The sequence below is a fragment of the Sycon ciliatum genome, chromosome 4 (assembly GCF_964019385.1).
Source record: "Sycon ciliatum chromosome 4, ocSycCili1.1, whole genome shotgun sequence".
In the NCBI taxonomy this organism is placed as follows: Eukaryota; Metazoa; Porifera; class Calcarea; order Leucosolenida; family Sycettidae; genus Sycon; species Sycon ciliatum.
In genome coordinates this window covers 10,555,106-10,575,031 of record NC_088646.1, presented here as the reverse complement: position 1 = coordinate 10,575,031, position 19,926 = coordinate 10,555,106, and the positions used below count along the sequence as shown (strand labels likewise).

The window sequence follows — 19,926 nt, the reverse complement described above, 5'->3', positions numbered from 1 at the left end:
GACTGACTGGTAATTACACACATCAGAACATTCTTTCTAGTAGTTATGCCAACCATGCACGGTGCAAAAAATGTGTTGGCTTCACAATCGGATCACGAGTGAATGGGCCACTCGAACGACAATGAACAACTACGATCCCAGTCTTTGCCACAATAAAATCAGGGTACATGACACATGATGACGGCATAACACTGTCAACGCCATGATCACATGATTACGCATACATGTATAGAATTCGACGCAGTACGAGTATGGTACATGGTGTTTATTCCCGTAGCTATGCAGAAGACGTTACTTCAGAAACGTCTGGCGCTAGCCAGGGTCCACACAGCTTTAATTTGGTGTTTGTTTGTTTGTGTCACGCCTGGCGCTATCCCATATCTGTCCCGTACCGTACCATCAAGAGAATGAGTCTGACAGTAGCATTATATATAGGATCAAGAGTACATAACCTGGTTATGGACTCTTGATAGCATTAAAGCGGTCAGCACCAAGAAATGAGAGACTGTAGAGGCCTGGCATATATGTATGCGAAGTGTATCGGGGGAATGCATGCAGGGCGATAGTGCAGTTACTTCTGGCGCTAGCCAGGGTCCACAAAAACTTCGTGATGGATTTTGATGGATATAAAAACGCTTAGAACAACTTTCTTTAGCCACGAGACTCACGTCGAACTGCAGACTTCTGAAAGAATGCATGGTCAATCAGCATTCGAATCTGGGCTTTGAGCAGGTTGAATAAGAACCTGAATTCAGAATTATTAATTTTGATTGCGCCGTGCTATCGGAGCAGCTGCTTGTTTCTTTCGCTCAGGGCCCTACGATATGCTTTGTTGCCTAGCTCATCATGCATGTTATTCGAACAGATGGGAACTTTTTGCAATACAATGATGTAGCCAATCAGTTCGTTGTGGTATGGTTGGGCATTGTAGCCGTCATGGTCGACGTAAAACACTATAAGACCGCAACGAAGTTGGAGCCGAAGAGAAAGTTCCATCAGTTCTAATAACATGCATGATGAGCTAGGCAAAAAAGCATAGCGTAGGACCCTGAGCTTCCAAGCTCTCTCATTTGACAACATTGGAGGAATCTACGACAGTGGCTGTACTGCAACAGTGAAACCTACTTGTCAAGACCAGAAAACGAAGCAAAGAAAAAGGAAATTAAATCGGGCATGTTCGTAATTCGACTTTCGCCTGCTTGCTTGAAGAACCTACGACAACCCTACCACCCGTGATAATACTTCCTTGAAATAGCAAATGAAAAAAAATTAAGGTTATTTGAACTTATTTCATAATACGGGACTGATCAGTCGAGTCAAGACTATAGAAGAAGGCTCAAGTACTGCATAACTCAAGAAAGCCTTGAAGCACCGATATACACAGGTTGTGAATTTTCAAGCTGGATAGGAAAGCGGCGGTGGAAAAAACAGCTCTACAGAAAACAGTGCATGCAGTAGTAGCTCAAGTTTCACAGTGGACATGCAACACAAGAAGGATATTGATCTAGGAAGACAGCTCCTACTGTGCGGTGGCCTTGAAGGTGAGCTCAACAAGCAATGGATAGTGGAGGTCCTCAGTATAGCCAGAGTCACTGCACTTAACGGCCTGGACATAGAGGAAAGCAAGCATTCAGAAGACAAATACCTTTCTCAATAGATCAAACTGGTGACAGAGAAACGGAGTACATGTACATGTAGTCGAAGGCTCTTCCGTGGTACAGTTGTAGCCAATGAAATCCGGTCTCTGTAACTACGACAGTTGGATCCCGGGAAGGATACCTTGATGCTGTCAATCCCTTTCATGGTACCTTGCCATCGCCCATTTACTGTGATGTGGTGGGTCCCTAAAGTGAGATCATTTCCAAGTCCATCCAGAGTTTGATGATTTCAGGTGGTGTCAGCCGTCGGTGTTGGGCAATTCAATAGCCAATTGAGTCACTTTTCCACGATTCCTTTCAAATCACACAAGGATACCCACGTGATCAATTTCTGGCAAGAAGCGGGAGTGTTTGTGTGTGTGTGTGTGTGTGTGTGTGTGTGTGTGTGTGTGTGTGTGTGTATGTGTGTGTATATGTGTGTGTGTGTGTATGTGTGTGTGTGCGATCCGGGCTCAAGCGAGCTGCAGTGACATTCGATGAAGTCGCCTCCGAGTTTGGTCTGACAGTTAGTCTCTCCAAGACCAAGTTCATGGTGATCGGCAGAGACATTTCTGATGCGGACCTCGCCCCTGTATGTGTTGGTTCGAACCTGATCGAGTGCGTAACGGAGTTTCGCTACCTTGGGTCGATCATCGATACGTCTGGCCGGTGTTCGATTGACATTTCCTCCAGAATTGCGGCTGCCTCCCGTGCGTTTGGCTCCCTGCGGAAGCCAGTTTTCAGCAACCACCATCTGTCCGTCCGCACCAAGAAGAATATCTTCAATGCGTGCGTTGTCAACATCCTGCTGTACGGAGCTGAGTGCTGGGTACCCCTCCAAGCCGACATCCGGAGGCTCTCCACGTTCTACATGCAGTGTCTGCATACCGTTCTTGGCATAACAAGGTTAGACGCCTGGCAAGAGCGGATCAGCAATGATCAGTTGCTGGAAATGTGGGGCGACAAGCGCCCACTTGCTGTCCGGATTCGCCAGCGACGACTTGAGTGGCTGGGTCATGTTGCTCGCATGCCACCAGAGCGCACCCCGAAGATTCTGTTGTTCGGTCTGCTCCCATCCCGCCGTCCACCTGGTGGTCCACGCAAACGCTGGAAAGACTGCATTAGTACAGACCTGAAGGCCCTGAATGCTGTGGAGGGATGGTACGAACTGGCAGATTCTCGCCCCGACTGGCGTCGCATGTACCGCTGTTTCGAGCCCGAGCCGCCCACACGCAATGTCCATTGCCAAGTATGTGATCGGTACTTCTCTCGCCCATCAGATGAAAAGCGTCACAAATGATTGGCAGAACGGCAGAAACCGGTGCGTAATCAGGCTGGCGCTTGCCAGTGTCGTCTCTGCCAATGTTGGTTCCGCGGCCCCGGTGGATTGGCTACCCATCGGTGCGATCACGGACCTGCTCCCGACATCGAGCACCCCGGCAACCCGGTCACTCCGCAGTGCAGCACCTGTCACCGGAGTTTCAAGTCCAGCAGCGGCTTGGCCAGACACAAGTGCGTCCGCACGAAACGAAGGACAGTGTCGGAAAGGGCCGATTTCCCGTTTGAGTGCCCTTGCCAAAGGAAGTTCCGACTACGTCACCATCTAGTACGCCATCAGGAGTGCTGCTCCCCAGCCTCTTCCACCCCTCTCCCCTGACGGGGACTGTGTAACCTATCAAGGCAACGTGTATCAAGGTCAAGGTGCGTGTGTGTGTGTGTGTGTATATGTGTGTGTGTGTGTGTGTGTGTGTGTGTGTGTATGTGTGTGTGTATGTGTGTGTGTGTGTGTGTGTGTGTGTGTGTGTGTGTGTGTGTGTGTGTGTGTGTGTGTGTGTGTGTGTGTGTGTGTGTGTGTGTGTGTGTGTGTGTGTGTGTGTGTGTGTGTGTGTGTGTGTGTGTGTGTGTGTGTGTGTGTGTGTGTGTGTGTGTGTGTGTGTGTGTGTGTGTGTGTGTGTGCAAGCATGCAAGCATGCATGCGCCAAGTGCTAACCTGCTGACGCTGTGCCTGCACAATGTCATTGTATTCAGAGGCGACGCTGACATTGAACTCTTCTTTCGCTAGCTCTGTGAATCTGCTGAGGGTTCCACTGCGCTGAGGAGCAAAGAAGATTGCCTTGCCCTGTTATGTGCGTGAATTAACAAATGAACAGCAGCAATCACGATAGATGAGATGGAATCACAGACAATCACGTACTGTGTATGTGCCCGTTTCTATTCTATAGCAATCCCAGCCAAATTTAGAGGGTATGACTTGGTGAGAGTCATCCCTGTTAGCGCAGTTTAACCTACAAAAGGAGGTTTCAAGCAGACCTGGAGTCTGCTCTGAGTAGCAACCTCATTAGTCAAAGTTCTAAATTACTTAGACCCGTCACTGACTTACATCTGGCTTCAAGAGCGTCTTGACTACATGGATCAGATCGATGTGAAACTCCGTGAAGAAGAAGCTATGCGCACGGAAGAAAAACACAGCGTCAAAAGGAGACAAACATTGATGCAAGAGCACAATGGGGCTAGGAGCTGACAGCTAGAGAGCTAGTTATGCCAAGATCACGGCTGGGTGCAGGCACAGAGTTGAGTGGTCCGTCGAAAAGAAGACTGAAGCTCATTTAAAATTGCAGACAGATGCATTTAACAATTTGCAGACAACTCATTCCTGCCAATGGTCACACGAAGACCGACATCAATTTCACAACGAGAAACAGTACTGATATGTAGCAACCAAACTCCAGAGCCTACTCAAAATAGAGGGATTCACATAGCTGTAGACAGTAGTGTACTATAACTATATCACTCACCAGTCTGCACAAACCAGGAAATCAAATTGCTGGCACAGGTTCTCGTAGGCACATGATCGACTCCAGAGCAGACACCTGCATACACAAGCGCGCACGCACCCACGCACGCACACACACACACGCACACACACCACCACCACCAATGGGAACATACTACTGTTGTGGACATTGAAATCGGTTGTTGAAGCCAAGCAGCCACGGGGTGCTGGCCTTGCAGCCACGGGGTGCTGGCCTTGCAGCCACGGGCACTACTGGCCTTGCAGCCACGGGCACTACTGGCCTTGCAGCCACGGGGTGCTGGCCTTGCAGCCACGGGGTGCTGGCCTTGCAGCCACGGGGTGCTGGCCTTGCAGCCACGGGGTGCTGGCCTTGCAGCCACGGGGTGCTGGCCTTGCAGCCACGGGGTGCTGGCCTTGCAGCCATGGGCACTGCTGGCCTTGCAGCCATGGGCACTGCTGGCCTTGCAGCCACGGGGTGCTGGCCTTGCAGCCACGGGGTGCTGGCCTTGCAGCCACGGGGTGCTGGCCTTGCAGCCACGGGGTGCTGGCCTTGCAGCCACGGGGTGCTGGCCTTGCAGCCACGGGGTGCTGGCCTTGCAGCCACGGGGTGCTGGCCTTGCAGCCACGGGGTGCAGGCCTTGCAGCCACGGGGTGCAGGCCTTGCAGCCACGGGGTGCAGGCCTTGCAGCCACGGGGTGCAGGCCTTGCAGCCACGGGGTGCAGGCCTTGCAGCCACGGGGTGCAGGCCTTGCAGCCACGGGGTGCAGGCCTTGCAGCCACGGGGTGCAGGCCTTGCAGCCACGGGGTGCAGGCCTTGCAGCCACGGGGTGCAGGCCTTGCAGCCACGGGGTGCAGGCCTTGCAGCCACGGGGTGCAGGCCTTGCAGCCACGGGGTGCAGGCCTTGCAGCCACGGGGTGCAGGCCTTGCAGCCACGGGGTGCAGGCCTTGCAGCCACGGGGTGCTGGCCTTGCAGCCACGGGGTGCAGGCCTTGCAGCCACGGGGTGCAGGCCTTGCAGCCACGGGGTGCAGGCCTTGCAGCCACGGGGTGCAGGCCTTGCAGCCACGGGGTGCAGGCCTTGCAGCCACGGGGTGCAGGCCTTGCAGCCACGGGGTGCAGGCCTTGCAGCCACGAGCACTGCTGGTAATTGATTACTGTAAACCGGGAAACTTTTGCGGCGTGCAACTTTAGCGTTTTCAAAAAACGCCCCTGTTAACGACGGGAAATTTTAGCGATTTGGTCTTTTCAGGTGGTTCTTTTTTTTTACGGTGCGCGACGATTCCCTTCGCGCCAGTGATGATGATACTTGTGCTGACGCAGCCACCAGCTTGTCGCAAAGCCTTTACGTATTCAGCGACTTCACCGTCCAGGTCGCCAAGCAGCAGTGAGCGACCCCCAGCTGCATGAGGGAGAGTCGTCACCAAGTCGGGACTCTTCAAGTCTTTCAAGCGTCCCAGGTAGAGGCGCTTGCACTTCCGGATGGTGCTTTCGTTCACGGAATGCTCCAGTTCCTTTGTGAACTTACTCACGGCCGATTTGTTACCATGCTCGCCGGCGTGGCGCCCCATACGAGCTCGGACTTCGTCAGAGTAATGGTGATAACTAACTAGTTTTCGCTTCTTGTCGGTCGAAGCGAGCTCCTCCATCACAGCAGTGTTGGCTGCCTCTGTTACGCTGCTTTTCTCCGCCGGCGGTAAGTAAGCAGGCACAGGCGCATTGGTTGCCCAGATGCTTTCTTCTGAGAGCTGATCCACTGAAAAAGCGACATGACTCTTTGACAATTTACAACAGTAAAAGCATAAACGAACAACTCAGCTTCGGCAAAGAACTTGAAAGAAGTGACAAAGTTACGAAAGATTGTCCGCGATAATTTCAGATTCAACCGGCAAACAACAACAGTCATGTCATTTGACGGATCTGAACGAACAGCTAGTTCCGCGCGCACCTTCCGCGAAACAGCTCAGCACAGTCATGTACATGATAGTACAGTCACATAGACAAGGCATGCACACAGCTACAGACAGTCTTGTACACTGTCTGTAGTACTGACCAGCGTAGTACGCGATGCACTACTTCCGTTCAAATTCTTCAGTTCGCGGCGATTCGAATTCGCGTTTTGGCGGTGATCGCGAAACTCGCGAAAATTATCCGCTCGCGAAAGTTTCCCGGTTTACAGTACAGTGTGTACGTGAACTACAGTGCATGTACATGTATGCGCTAAAGCAGTAAGGGACATCCCATCGGATTTCAAGGCCCACGACAGTAGTAATAAGCACAGCAACCACACACAGTAATACACATCAGCAGCCACCACAAGGAAAACACAGTGTACAGCACGGGATCTAAAACTCCCTGCAGGACTGACTGGTGCAGCCTACTGATAAGGGTCCAGCCAGTATGGCACACCCTGTGACACAGGCACACCGACAAGAGTGATGGCCTTTCTGCAATCATTCAAGCCTTCTTTGGTATTGTAAAAACTAGAGATTAGCTGACTGCAAACTCTGCAAAGTGACCTAGGCCACACCTGACTAACCAGACTGGCGGATACATGTGCAGTGCTAGTGCTGCTCTATGAAATCCGATCAAGTGAGTCAGTGCTGCACCCTGCTCCACTTCACAGCCCAGTGTTCACAGGTCACCCGGCGCCTACTTGACTGACTTGATCGGATTTCATTGAGCAGCACTAGCACTGTACATGTACATGTACACTACTACATGCACTACAGTCTGTGCTTGAGTACACAGCACAACACTGGAGGGGTAGTCAAATCAGGTGCAGAGGCGTGTCTCTCTTACCCCGCTCCCAAGTCTTCAGTCAAAGAGACAGCTCATGCCACATTCTTACCTGGAGGAGTAGGATTGTGTCCGCATTCTATCATGGTTAGCAGCCAGCACACATGCTATATCTAGATAGCGGCTGCCAGTAAAGGAATTCAACTTTTGAACAACAAACGATTTCTAGTCTATTTTCGGAAAGTAAGAATGTGGGTTTGACGCGTGGAATTTAAGGTACATGTACCAAATATGACCATTGTCAGAGCAGTGCATTGTCAGAGCAGTGCATTGTCAGAGCAGTGCATTGTCAGAGCAGTGTATTGTCAGAGCAGTGTATTGTCAGAGCAGTGCATTGTCAGAGCAGTGCATTGTCAGAGCAGTGCATTGTCAGAGCAGTGCATTGTCAGAGCAGTGCATTGTCAGAGCAGTGCATTGTCAGAGCAGTGCATTGTCAGAGCAGTGCATTGTCAGAGCAGTGCATTGTCAGAGCAGTGCATTGTCAGAGCAGTGCATTGTCAGAGCAGTGCATTGTCAGAGCAGTGCATTGTCAGAGCAGTGCATTGTCAGAGCAGTGCATTGTCAGAGCAGTGCATTGTCAGAGCAGTGCATTGTCAGAGCAGTGCATTGTCAGAGCAGTGCATTGTCAGAGCAGTGCATTGTCAGAGCAGTGCATTGTCAGAGCAGTGCATTGTCAGAGCAGTGCATTGTCAGAGCAGTGCATTGTCAGAGCAGTGCATTGTCAGAGCAGTGCATTGTCAGAGCAGTGCATTGTCAGAGCAGTGCATTGTCAGAGCAGTGCATTGTCAGAGCAGTGCATTGTCAGAGCAGTGCATTGTCAGAGCAGTGCATTGTCAGAGCAGTGCATTGTCAGAGCAGTGCATTGTCAGAGCAGTGCATTGTCAGAGCAGTGCATTGTCAGAGCAGTGCATTGTCAGAGCAGTGCATTGTCAGAGCAGTGCATTGTCAGAGCAGTGCATTGTCAGAGCAGTGCATTGTCAGAGCAGTGCATTGTCAGAGCAGTGCATTGTCAGAGCAGTGCATTGTCAGAGCAGTGCATTGTCAGAGCAGTGCATTGTCAGAGCAGTGTACACGACTACTACTACTAGTAGTGCTTATTAAAACTCGGATGACGAGCCAATATTATAAGTAAAAAGAGAAAGGACCAATATGTTACTACATGTAGTTAGGACTAACAGTCCACCAAGGTAACGAGATCTTATACAGTCAGATACTGTACAGGCAGAAAATTTCGCCAGTCAATAATTTCGTCCATGGATCATAATTTCGTCTAACTCCAAAGAAAGGGAGTTCGTCCGGTTGTAAATTTCGTCCATGGATCATAAGAGTGTATTGAAAAGCTGGACAAATCGACATTAGTCCGGCATTTAATTTAGTCCAAAAGCTCCTTGGACGAAAAGACGAAATTAAATTCCAGACGAATATTTCTGCTTGTGCAGTAGTGCGACAAAAAGGCAATTCCATCTTCGCTTGGCTTCCCTTCTTTATGTATTTTTACATACCTTTGAACCTCCCAAGTTTGGTGGTATGTTGCCTTGCGTCGTCGAGTTGTAGTAAGACCGGTTTGTCCAATGGTCTTACTAGTCTCGTCATCATCATCCTGTAATGTTCGACATTCTTTGTTGCCGAGGGACATAGCTCGTGCACATCTTCATGGTGCATTCCTTCCCTTCATTGCAACTTTCCACACCTGAGCCTTCCAAGTTGGAAGGTTGTTGGTTTGCGCTTCGCAGATATATTGGAGCTTGGTGTCCGGTCGTCAAATGTCTCAATATCCTTGTCGGTTTCGTGCCTTGTTGTCGCACTATCTGACTTTATAAGATCTCGTTACCTTGGTGGACTGTTAGTCATAACTAGTAACTTATCGGTCCTGTCTCTTTTTACTACTAGTAGTAGCAAGAGTCCATAACCCCCCAGAGTGTGCAACTCCAGGTTGGGGTCTGGCGCAACGAAATCCAAACATTGCGTCATCCGGTCCCCGGGCAAGCATGGGCGGATGGGGCCATGTGCATATCTGGTACATCCGGCGGGGGTTCCAAAAGAAGCAAGCCACGGAAGTGTCACGTAAAACGTTTGCTCCACGGGCTATGCAGTGTCAGCAGAACGGCTTTGATTTCACAGTCACAGAATTTTTTTATTTGAAGAGAGTTTCTCTGCTCGTTGTCTGAAAAAGCTTGTATTGGGAGAGTTCGCGACTCCGGGATAGCAAGAATAGGCATGGATATAGATTTACAAGATTTGATGGAAATAGCTCTTGGCACACGGCATGAAGACCCGATCGATTTCGAAGTAGATGTGCTTCAACCTGCTCCTCAGTCCCATTTTGGCACTGCACACTGCACTCCGGCGACAATGGGGAGCGCTTTGCTTTAGGTTCAACAGTGGCCATTGTTCTTCTCTTATCGGAGAGACACTCAAAAGAGAAAACTGTTCGACAACTCTAAAATAATTCTTTGTGAACTTGAGCCTTTCCAGGCGTGTTACGTACAATACCTGGCCGTGGATTCGTAAAGAAAGACCCCAAATTGGGCAAACGGGCGAAGTAGGTCCGGGCCAAACTTCCCATTTCGTCATAGCTACTCACTACATGACGTATGAAGTTTGGATTTCGTTGCGGCACTGATTTGTGCTGAGAAGGATCACGAGTTGCACACTCTGGGGGGTTATGGACTCTTGGTAGTAGTATTCATTATTTATAATATTTATACTTGGGTATACCCAGCAGGCCTTACAGGGTGCCCAAGGAGACTACAATGCACATAATTCGAAGACAGACCAGGCACTGTTGCTGCACCTAAAAAAAATGGTTTGCCATTGAACTTTAAAAAGGCACCAGAGATGGAATATCTAACACCCAGCGGCTGGAATCTGATCTAATTATCGGATCATCTAATCAACCACTAGTACATGCTAAGAGAACACATCTTGCCAGAAAACAAGGAATTGCACAGAAGACACGCACACACGCACATCCACGCATGCACATCCACGCATGCACACCCACGGATGCACACATGCACACCCACGCATGCACACCCACACATGCACACACGCACACATGCACAGGGAGAAAGTGGATACTGTCGGCAGACCGCTGATTGCCGTCCGTCAATAAGAGCTTGCCGAGAGGCACACTGGCACTGAGCTGCATGGCCACACAGCAATCAACGGTGATAGTGATAAGCCCTCTTCCTGAGTGATAGGTGTAACGTTATACGGCTGATAGGTGGTAAGGTGGAGGAGAGTGTTCCTGGCTGAAGCAAAAAGGCCCTAGCAACTGAATAGGGTTGTCGTTTAAAAAAGTGAACTACCGTACACATGGGCTCACGCCTGTGAAAGACACGTTCCACTGGATAGGCTACAATGTATAGAGGTTACGCCAATATCATCTTACAGGGTACCTCACTTCAAACTCTCCAACTACGGTCTCTTCGCTGCATAAGTTCACTTCACTTCCAAAAAATAATAATAATATTAGATATAAATGGAATGCACCCGGGCATATCTTCAGGGTGAAAAAAACCATTCAACGTTGAATGGTTTTTTTTCACCCTGAAAATATGCCCGGGTGCATTCCATTTATATTATTATTTTTTTTGGAAGTGAAGTGAACTTATGCAGCGAAGAGACCGTGGTTGGAGAGTTTGAAGTGAGGTACCCTGTAATGTGTGAATGGCTGCAATGGAGTCTGCGAGTGCTTAGAAAAGCCAATATCATCACCATAATTATATGCATTGATTGTACTGAGTGGTAAACTTATAATGACATCACCCTACATGCACTGTATGGAGTGACAAACCGATAATGACATCGTCCTGAATCATGCAGTATGCATTGTATGGAGTGGCAAGCCTATAATGACACCATCCTATATGCTTTGTATGACATGGCAAACCAGTGCTTGTGTTGTCAAGGCATATAAAACACATCAAGTGATGATGGCATTCCATAACCTCCTTACATACATTGAATAGGGTGATTCAAAGTTCAAGAGGAAAATCAATAAGCTGAACTCACCGCTAACCCGGCCAGGCAAGTCATTCCTCCTCCCAGCTCACAGACACTCTTCCCTCTAGGAATGAACACCCAACAAACAGCACAGAAAACGCACAATGGCACACGCATGGAGAAATTGCAAACGGAACATGATTCAATAGTGAACACCTCATAATCCATGCTGAGCTAAACGCAATCGCAAGCTTCCATTTTGCCAGTGTCTTGTTCTCGATATCCAGTTGGCTTGATCGTAAGGGCCGATCCCGGGCCGCTGGAGGCTCGAAGAAGGCCCTGCGCTATCGACCAGGACCTGAAGTTCTCTGGGAAATCCGACCTTGTCCTTACCCGAAGTCAACTAAACGCAATCGCAAGATTCCATTCCGCCAGTGTCTTGTTCTTGACATCCAGTTGGCTTGATCGTGAGGGCCGATCCCGGGCTACTGGAGGCTAAAAGAAGGCCCTGCGCTATCGACCAGGACCTGAAGTTCTCTGGGAAATCTGACCTTGCCCTTACCCGAAGTCAACTAAACGCAATCGCAAGATTCCATTCCGCCAGTGTCTTGTTGTTGTTATCCAGTTGGCTTGATCGTAAGGGCCGATCCCGGGCCGCTGGAGGCTCGAAGAAGGCCCTGCGCTATCGACCAGGACCTGAAGTTCTCTGGGAAATCCGACCTTGCCCTTACCCGAAGTCAACTAAACGCAATCACAAGCTTCCATTCCGCCAGAGTCTTGTTCTTGATATCCAGTTGGCTTGATCGTAAGGGCCGATGCCGGGCCGCTGGAGGCTCGAAGAAGGCCCTGCGCTATCGACCAGGACCTGAAGTTCTCTGGGAAATCCGACCTTGCCCTTACCCGAAGTCAACTAAACGCAATCACAAGCTTCCATTCCGCCAGAGTCTTGTTCTTGATATCCAGTTGGCTTGATCGTAAGGGCCGATGCCGGGCCGCTGGAGGCTCGAAGAAGGCCCTGCGCTATCGACCAGGACCTGAAGTTCTCTGGGAAATCCGACCTTGCCCTTACCCGAAGTCAACTAAACGCAATCACAAGCTTCCATTCCGCCAGAGTCTTGTTCTTGATATCCAGTTGGCTTGATCGTAAGGGCCGATCCCGGGCCGCTGGAGGCTTAAAGAAGGCCCTGCGCTATCGGCCAGGACCTGAAGTTCTCTGGGAAATCCGACCTTGCCCTTACCCGAAGTCAACTAAACGCAATCGCAAGCTTCCATTCCGCCAGTGTCTTGTTCTTGACATCCAGTTGGCTTGATCGTGAGGGCCAATCCCGGGCCACTGGAGGCTCGAAGAAAGCCCTGCACTATCGACCAGGACCTGAAGTTCTCTGGGAAATCCGATCTTGCCCTTACCCGAAGTCAACTAAACGCAATCGCAAGCTTCCATTCCGCCAGTATCGTGTTCTTCATATCCAGTTGGCTTGATCGTAAGGGCCGATCCCGGGCCGCTGGAGGTTCGAAGAAGGCCCTGCGCTATCGACCAGGACCTGTAGTTCTCTGGTAAATCCGTCTCAAGGCCTACCTGTAATAGCTGTAGCAGTGCAACATCATGTACATGTACATGCGTGGTATGGTATGCATGCACTCCGAAATGTATTTTTTAGAAACGCCTTGCAGGCGAACCCACCCACCAGAAACGCCTGGTAGACGTCTCTAAGTAAATACTAAGGGGCCATGCGTAAATACTAGGGGTGAAATGATTACCGTATTATCTCCATTATAAGCCCTGGGCTTACATTTTTTCAACCAGTCCGGACCCTGGGCTTATATTAGAGACTGGGCTTCCACTAGAGACTGGGCTTCCACGAGAGACTGGGCAGGGCTTATAATTTTTAAACCATCTGTTACATGCACATTGGTCATCATTTTGTATTATACCAGTAGCACAAAGCTTCCCACCAGGTATCGGGCATGCAGTTTCGTACTTCCTGGTACATTTAGTCTGTTCTTTTTACCTCAGGGTTCACAGACTTGTGCCACAATATGTGGGTATGTGACACTTTGTGATGCCAAACATGCATGGACATGATCCATACACAGGGTATATTCTAGGACGAATTTCCAACCGGTTACGGTCCAATGAAGAGTCGGGGGGGGGGGGGGGGTGCGAGGTCCCCCCGGGAATTTTTTTTCAAAATACAACCCAAATATGGCACTCGACAGCAATTTAACAGATTTCTTGGTGCTGGAGTACGAGTGTAGCAAAGATATAAGCAGCTCCATTCACCCACAGAAAAGTACGGGCGGTTGGAACTGATTTGTAACTTTTCAACTGGTCGCCAACAATTTCAACCGGTCGAAAACCGGTTGCGGCGGTTCTAGAAAATTCCCTGATACAGTTCTCCATTATGAGCCCTGTGCTTATTGGAGACTGCGCTTGTATATCTTCGAAGCCCTCTTGGAGTGCGCTTATAACTGTTGATAGAGACTGGGCAATGCATGGACATGATCCATACAGTTCTCCATTATGAGCCCTGTGCTTATATTGGAGACTGCGCTTGTATATCTTCGAAGCCCTCTTGGAGTGCGCTTATAACTGTTGATAGAGACTGGGCTTCTACAAGAGATTGCGCTTGTAATAGAGATAATAACGTATCTATTTTGACCAATCGATCACTCATTCATAATATTTGATCGAGTATTTGATTATTTCGAGTATTTTATCAAATTCAAAAGTGCTAGATTTGTGAGTTTTTGACCATTTCGGAAAAAAATTATCCGTGAACATAAACAAAAGTCGCCGTCTTGTACAGAGTGTGAAGTAACGATTTTCATCCGTACTTTCATATCTCATGCCTAACTAACGTTACTTGCCGTGATGACCGCATTATCCAAGTCATAAAATACTGACTCAAAGGCATGCAGAATGCATGCATACCAGTGGACGAACGGCACAACAAAAGCTTTTGAAAAATAAAATGCCAATACTAAAAAAACACAAAAACACAACACAAAAAAAACCGATCGAGTGCAAAATTTCGAATACTCGCTCGTTTGAAATTTTGGAACGATTACTCGAATATTCGAACTATAAATCGTTTCACCCCTAGTAAATACCGATATTTTTTCAAGATGACATTTGTTCATATCTCCGCAGACCCGTCCCTCCCCCTTCAAAACGAACACACAAACACACACGTTTATGCAGGGATCAATATGTGTTTTTAACGAAGTGACATCTCCCTCTTGAAACGTGACCGACCATGGTGATGTTGCAACATTCACTGTACACCTAGGGTTGCACTCCCGTGCATACCTGCCAACCGCCTCGACTTGGTCGGGACTGTCCCGATATCCAGGTGCTAACTCGACGTCCCACACGGCGACCAAAATGTCCTATTTTTAGTGGCGGAACGAATAATTATACCGACTATTCGTTACGTTACTTCGAATGCAGTGCATGTACGTGCATGCATGCCAAGCACAGTACAGTGGAGTGCGTACAGCCTGCTCTGTGACTTCATACTGCATGATATGGCTAAGTTATAAACGAAAGCTGCTCGCTATGAAGGCTCAATTTTAGATGGGTTCAAACAGGGACATGGACGCTGGTTCGCTATACTGTATCATGAAATTCACTACATATGTATAATGCGAATTCGTTATGAGTGGAGTCGACTGTGTGTTCTCTACTGCCCGCAGTCAAATTTCCCCTTGCACATGAATCAGCAGGGCAGGCCGGGTCTGAGTGAGCCATACGAATAGGAGCTGTTTAGGCATCCGGTCTCCCAGCATCCGCACAATATTGCCCAGCCACTGGAGCCGCCATCTGTGTGACCATAATCGTCGGGAATCGAACCCGCAACCTATCGATTGGAAATCGCTGCACATACCACTGCACCATATCGGACACACACACACACACACACACACACACACACACACACACATACACACAGTTCGAGTGCAAACATAGCAATTTACCGGAATACATCGCGTACAGTGAGCAAATAATGGGCCAGGATTTCTTCCGAGGGCCACACGCCTGCATGGAAGGAAGGGGTGTGGAGGACAAAGAAGCACCAACCAACGATCAAAAATATATTGCAGACTATGCAACCTGCCGCCTAGCTTAGCACTACTTGAGAAGTACATGCATGTTCCTGATGACTGGAAAAGTTGGGCTGGTATCCTTATTTTCAGCCACTTTCTCCTACGATGGCAGTCAGGAAAGCTGCCTGTTTCGTGCATACCATAATCTTCCGTTTGGAGAAAGTTTAAATAATAGTCATGCAACAAGTACCAAAAGCAAATTTTGAAATTTAACCTCGGAGTGAACAGTTCAAACCAACGAGATCAGTGAAGCAAAACAGGAATTCAATACTGAACATGAAATATAAACGTGCAAATTGTAGACATGTACTTGTTCAAGTGCAGGTACTGTACTGCACTTTTTAAGTCAATCATTGCGATCAGTTTGGCGAGTGACTCTGAGCTCCGCTGAGGAGACCTTTTCATAACACGCACATCCAACACCATTCCTTATGTACATGTACCTAGCCGGCTAGTCCAACAGTTTGAATATTGATTATTCGCTCATTCGAAACGTCTCAAGAAAGATATTCAAGGGAATAGTCAGTCACTCGCAAAATTGGGTGTTCCTTGCATCACTGGATTAGAAATTCACAATGCCTCAAACTCATCAAGACAGTACACCCCGCAAGCACCACGAAAGGATGCAATGAGATGTCATTGAGTTTCCATAGTAACACTACAGTACTGTCGCGCCAGGCTAGAATTTCACCAATTTTTAAGAACGGTGTAGGCTGGATTTTTGCAGATAAGAACGGAAACCGTGATATACACTCAGACGTGGAACTCTAAATAAATGTACACTCAGACGTGGAACTCTGCATAAATGTACACGTAAAACTGTACCATCGAATAAGAACGAAACTGCTGTGTTCGCTAGAAATAAGAACGGGGCTAGGCTAGCCTAGAACCCTGGTCAAACAGCCTGGAACAGCCTGTAACAGTCTGCATGATGCCGCCAATACCGGTACATGTACTCACAGACATTGCCAGTGTTATTGAACCCGATCATGTCTTTCGCTGTCACTGATTCTGTCAAGTGCCTGCAGCAGGTCACACATGAACATACACATACACAGTGTTGCCAACCGCCCGTATTTGTCCGTATTTTAAAGGAAAAACGAAGTTTTGTCCGAAGTACAGATTTCAATCGAATTATCCCGCAAAAGCGACAAAATACGGTGTCTTCGAAAGCAGTGAAAACTGGTGCAGAAGACGCCCATCCACGTGTCCACGATCGATCAATCCAAAAACGGATCGCAGAGTGCATGCAGCCTGCAGTGCGCTGTACATGTGATTGTACCACGGTACCAACCTGCCGCCGTAACGGGTGTGTGCAGTTCTGAAGTATAGAATCAGGCATGGATGTCGGGGCAGTATCGTTGATTCAGGCCCCGAGAGCGTAGCCCAAGGTCAAAGGCCGAGGGCTACGCTCGAGGGCCTGAATCAACGATACTTACCAAGACCGTACATATCTGATTGTGTTTCAGACTGCCACCCACATACGATATACTCTAATTTCAGAAATTTTCGGTGCTCAATATTTTCGGTGCTCAATATTTTCGGTATGAGGGCAAAAGGCCAGGTTAGGTGAACAGAAATTTTCGGTACAGGGAAGCTGTTCCCTATTGGATTATGTGTGTTAGTGTTTGTTCGGTGTATTGAAATTTTAGGTATGAAGCAGATGCACCGAAAGTACCGAAAATAAAAGTACACCGAAAATTTGTGAAATTAGAGTACATAGTTGTTGTGGCATAGTACCATCTGAACCCGCACTCTTCATCAATCCATATCCATTACAATAGCTTTGCAAGCAAGTGAAACATGACAGTAAGATAGAGAGAGACAAAGAGACAAGTTCAGACTTCTGAAAGGAGAGTTTTACTGGAAGTGATGGAGCACCAGATGGAGCTGGCTCTTGCTGTGGCTTCTCCAAGACAGATAGGCTTTCGTCATCTACATGTAGGCTTCTGAGGAGATCGCCGATGTTGTCAAAGGGCACAACCGGCGCAGGATCTGACAGAGGCAAGGTAAGGGTATCTAAAACTGGTTGCTGTAAGCTTGGAAAGCCTGGTCGCACACATAACTCGTCAAAGCTGGGTAGAGTTGGTAGCTGCAGAGTAGCGGGAGTTGGCATTGTTGGAAAACTTCCGGGATTTGCTAATATTCTAATTTCAGAAATTTTAGGTGCTCAATATTTTCGGTATGAGGACAAAATGCCAGGCTAGGTGACCAGAAATTTTAGGTACAGAGAAGCAGTTCCCTATTGGATTCTGTGTGTTAGTGTTTGTTCGGTGTATTAAAATGTTTAGGTATGAAACAGATGCACCGAAAGTACCGAAAATAAAAGTACACCGAAAATTTGTGAAATTACAGTAGTCTTGAACTTGCACTAGGTAACGGCTGTGCTTGCGTATTTGATGTACATTTACTTGACGTTTTTAACTCAAATAGCGGCTAGCTTGCTTGACATGGCCACTCTCTGCTCCACGTTTGGCTTCTGGTAGCTAGAGAGACTGGCCATGTTCCAATGGTCGGTGATGCTCACCGCTGGCATGCAGTGCTTTCAAGGTTGTTGACCACACACAGTGGTTTATGTACTTTAATACTGGTTCCTTTTTTTCACACTACTTATAGGGCCGGATCAGGTAAGTCTCTCAGGTAAGGAGATCAGGTAAGTCTCTCAATGTGTGAGTATACCCATCACGTGATCATTCATGCCCTCCTACGGTGCCATTCAGGCCCTACAAGCAGGGCCTGAATGGCACCGTAGGAGGGCATGAATGATCACGTGAGGGGTGTACGGTACGGTGCATCGCAGTAGAGCTGGCAGGCAAGACATGATCAGGGGTTCAGGCCGTGTTTGTAAGCGCTCTGATTGGCTCAAACCCTGGCAACGATCACATGCCAGACATGTCATGTGATCGTTGCCAGGGTTTGAGCCAGTTTGCGCACCATGCTGCGCAAACTACCCTGACCGCCACCCCGTTGGTGTGACTTGTGCCGCAGTGCGCCCTTTTCAGAGCTTGTAGAGCTCAAGAGCTCACAGGTCGTCGTTTTCGATCGAGCATTTCGCTTCGTGTTCAATGTCAGTCTTGGCCAGATCAACAAAGTGGACAAGCTGTGCGGACAGGAAACGGTAGGGATTTCAGTTATGACAGTGTGTAGTCGTAAGCATGGATTCTGACGAGGAACCTAGGCGAGAAGTTAGTCCTCCTGCATCGAAGAAAAAGCCGCAAAAAAGCTGCCGCTTGCTTCACAGGGTCGTGGTTGCTACCACCAGGAATAACGAAGAGCAAGAAGGGAATTCACTTCGCTCTCTGCAAGCACTGCAACAGTGATTTCAGCGTTGGACACGGAGGTTTCAACGATATCACCAGGCATGTCAAGTCGCAGTTGCACGGGAAAAATTCCAAGGTCGTTGCTTACAGTGTCTGTGTCTTGTGCATTGCCAGTCATCTTCAGCTTGAAAGCAAAGCTTGCTCCGGAGTGGAGAGACAAGGACGCCGTCAAGCAATTCAAGCAGAAGTGCCGGGCCGATCTTTGCCAGCGCTGGTCCTTAGACAGCTTGAATCTTGATTCAGTGCTGGCAATGTCGGCAGCTGTTGATCCTCGTTTCAAGAAGCTATCATTCCTGTCTCAGGAGGAGGTCACTGCAGTGAGTAAGAGTTTGGTTACCAGGGTTGCATCCAAGAGTGATGACCGCGTTTGACCTGACCTGGTCTGCGAGCTGCCTGCCAAGTGGACAAGACCCACCAGCGACTCCTTTGATTACCTGTTCGGTCCTGAGATAGCCTCACCAGATAGTTGCACCAGCACAAGCGATGCAGCTGAAGAGGAGGTTGCACGCTTTGCAAGTGAGCCAGTGGCCCCGCGATCAGAGAACTCATTGGCCTGGTGGAGGAAGAATGGTGCTCGTTATCCACTCCCAAGCAAAGTAGCCATGGCTCTCCTCTGTGTGCCTGCAACATCGACGCCTGCGGAACGAATCGTATCCGCTGCGGGCAACATCATCACCGAGGAGAGAGCGTCACTTCTTCCATCAAACGCCGATGCACTGATCTTTCTTGACAGGAACTGGCAACTACTGTTTGCTAGGGCCAGCAGCGCATCTCCTGTGGCAGAGGTAACACCTGCAAAGCTAGAAGCTGAGGAAAACCCCGTGCTGCCTCCGCTTCCTAATGTGCCAAACTTGGTTGTATGACTGAGTTACTGGGGCCAGAACTGCTGAACGGTTCCATTATCTTTTTTCGTCTGCTCCAACTCAGCCTCTAAGTGCTCTTTCCCTTACAGTCTCTGTTAAAGACTTGCAGTGTGCAATTTTGCTTATCATTTGGATGCCTTTTAGTGATACTAGTACATACCGGTCGGTAGCTATAATTTCTTACCGATTTCTTATTCGTGGAACGGGCGATATTCGTTCGGTATTCATTAGGAATATTCGGAGATGGTTCGATTCGTTGTTTAGCACATTCGTTTGACCACTATAATAATTAAATCTGCACCCATTTCCTTGACAAGATGTCAAAGCCAGTTGCAGTTATACAGATTATCACCCGCTATCCTTGCAGTCATGGTAAGATCAGTCATCCTGGCTGTACAGTTTTTCAAGATAGTACCTTCAGCTACACTAGTAATAATTATAATGGTGGGTGAAATGCGGAA

General features: G+C 48.6%; 1 protein-coding gene across 1 annotated transcript; it reads right to left on the bottom strand.

Moving 5' to 3' along the window:
* Positions 1–1,088: 1,088 nt before the first annotated feature.
* Positions 1,089–16,304, bottom strand: LOC135814423 (calmodulin-lysine N-methyltransferase-like; the record flags this gene model as incomplete). The annotated part of the gene is given in 9 exon segments (XM_065327544.1): positions 1,089–1,606; positions 3,628–3,756; positions 4,018–4,081; positions 4,433–4,507; positions 7,280–7,340; positions 10,309–10,372; positions 11,245–11,299; positions 15,154–15,214; positions 16,243–16,304. Coding segments are annotated over 9 exon segments (658 nt in total), but the record flags the coding sequence as incomplete, so codon positions are not given.
* Between the last annotated feature and the right edge of the window lie 3,622 nt (positions 16,305–19,926).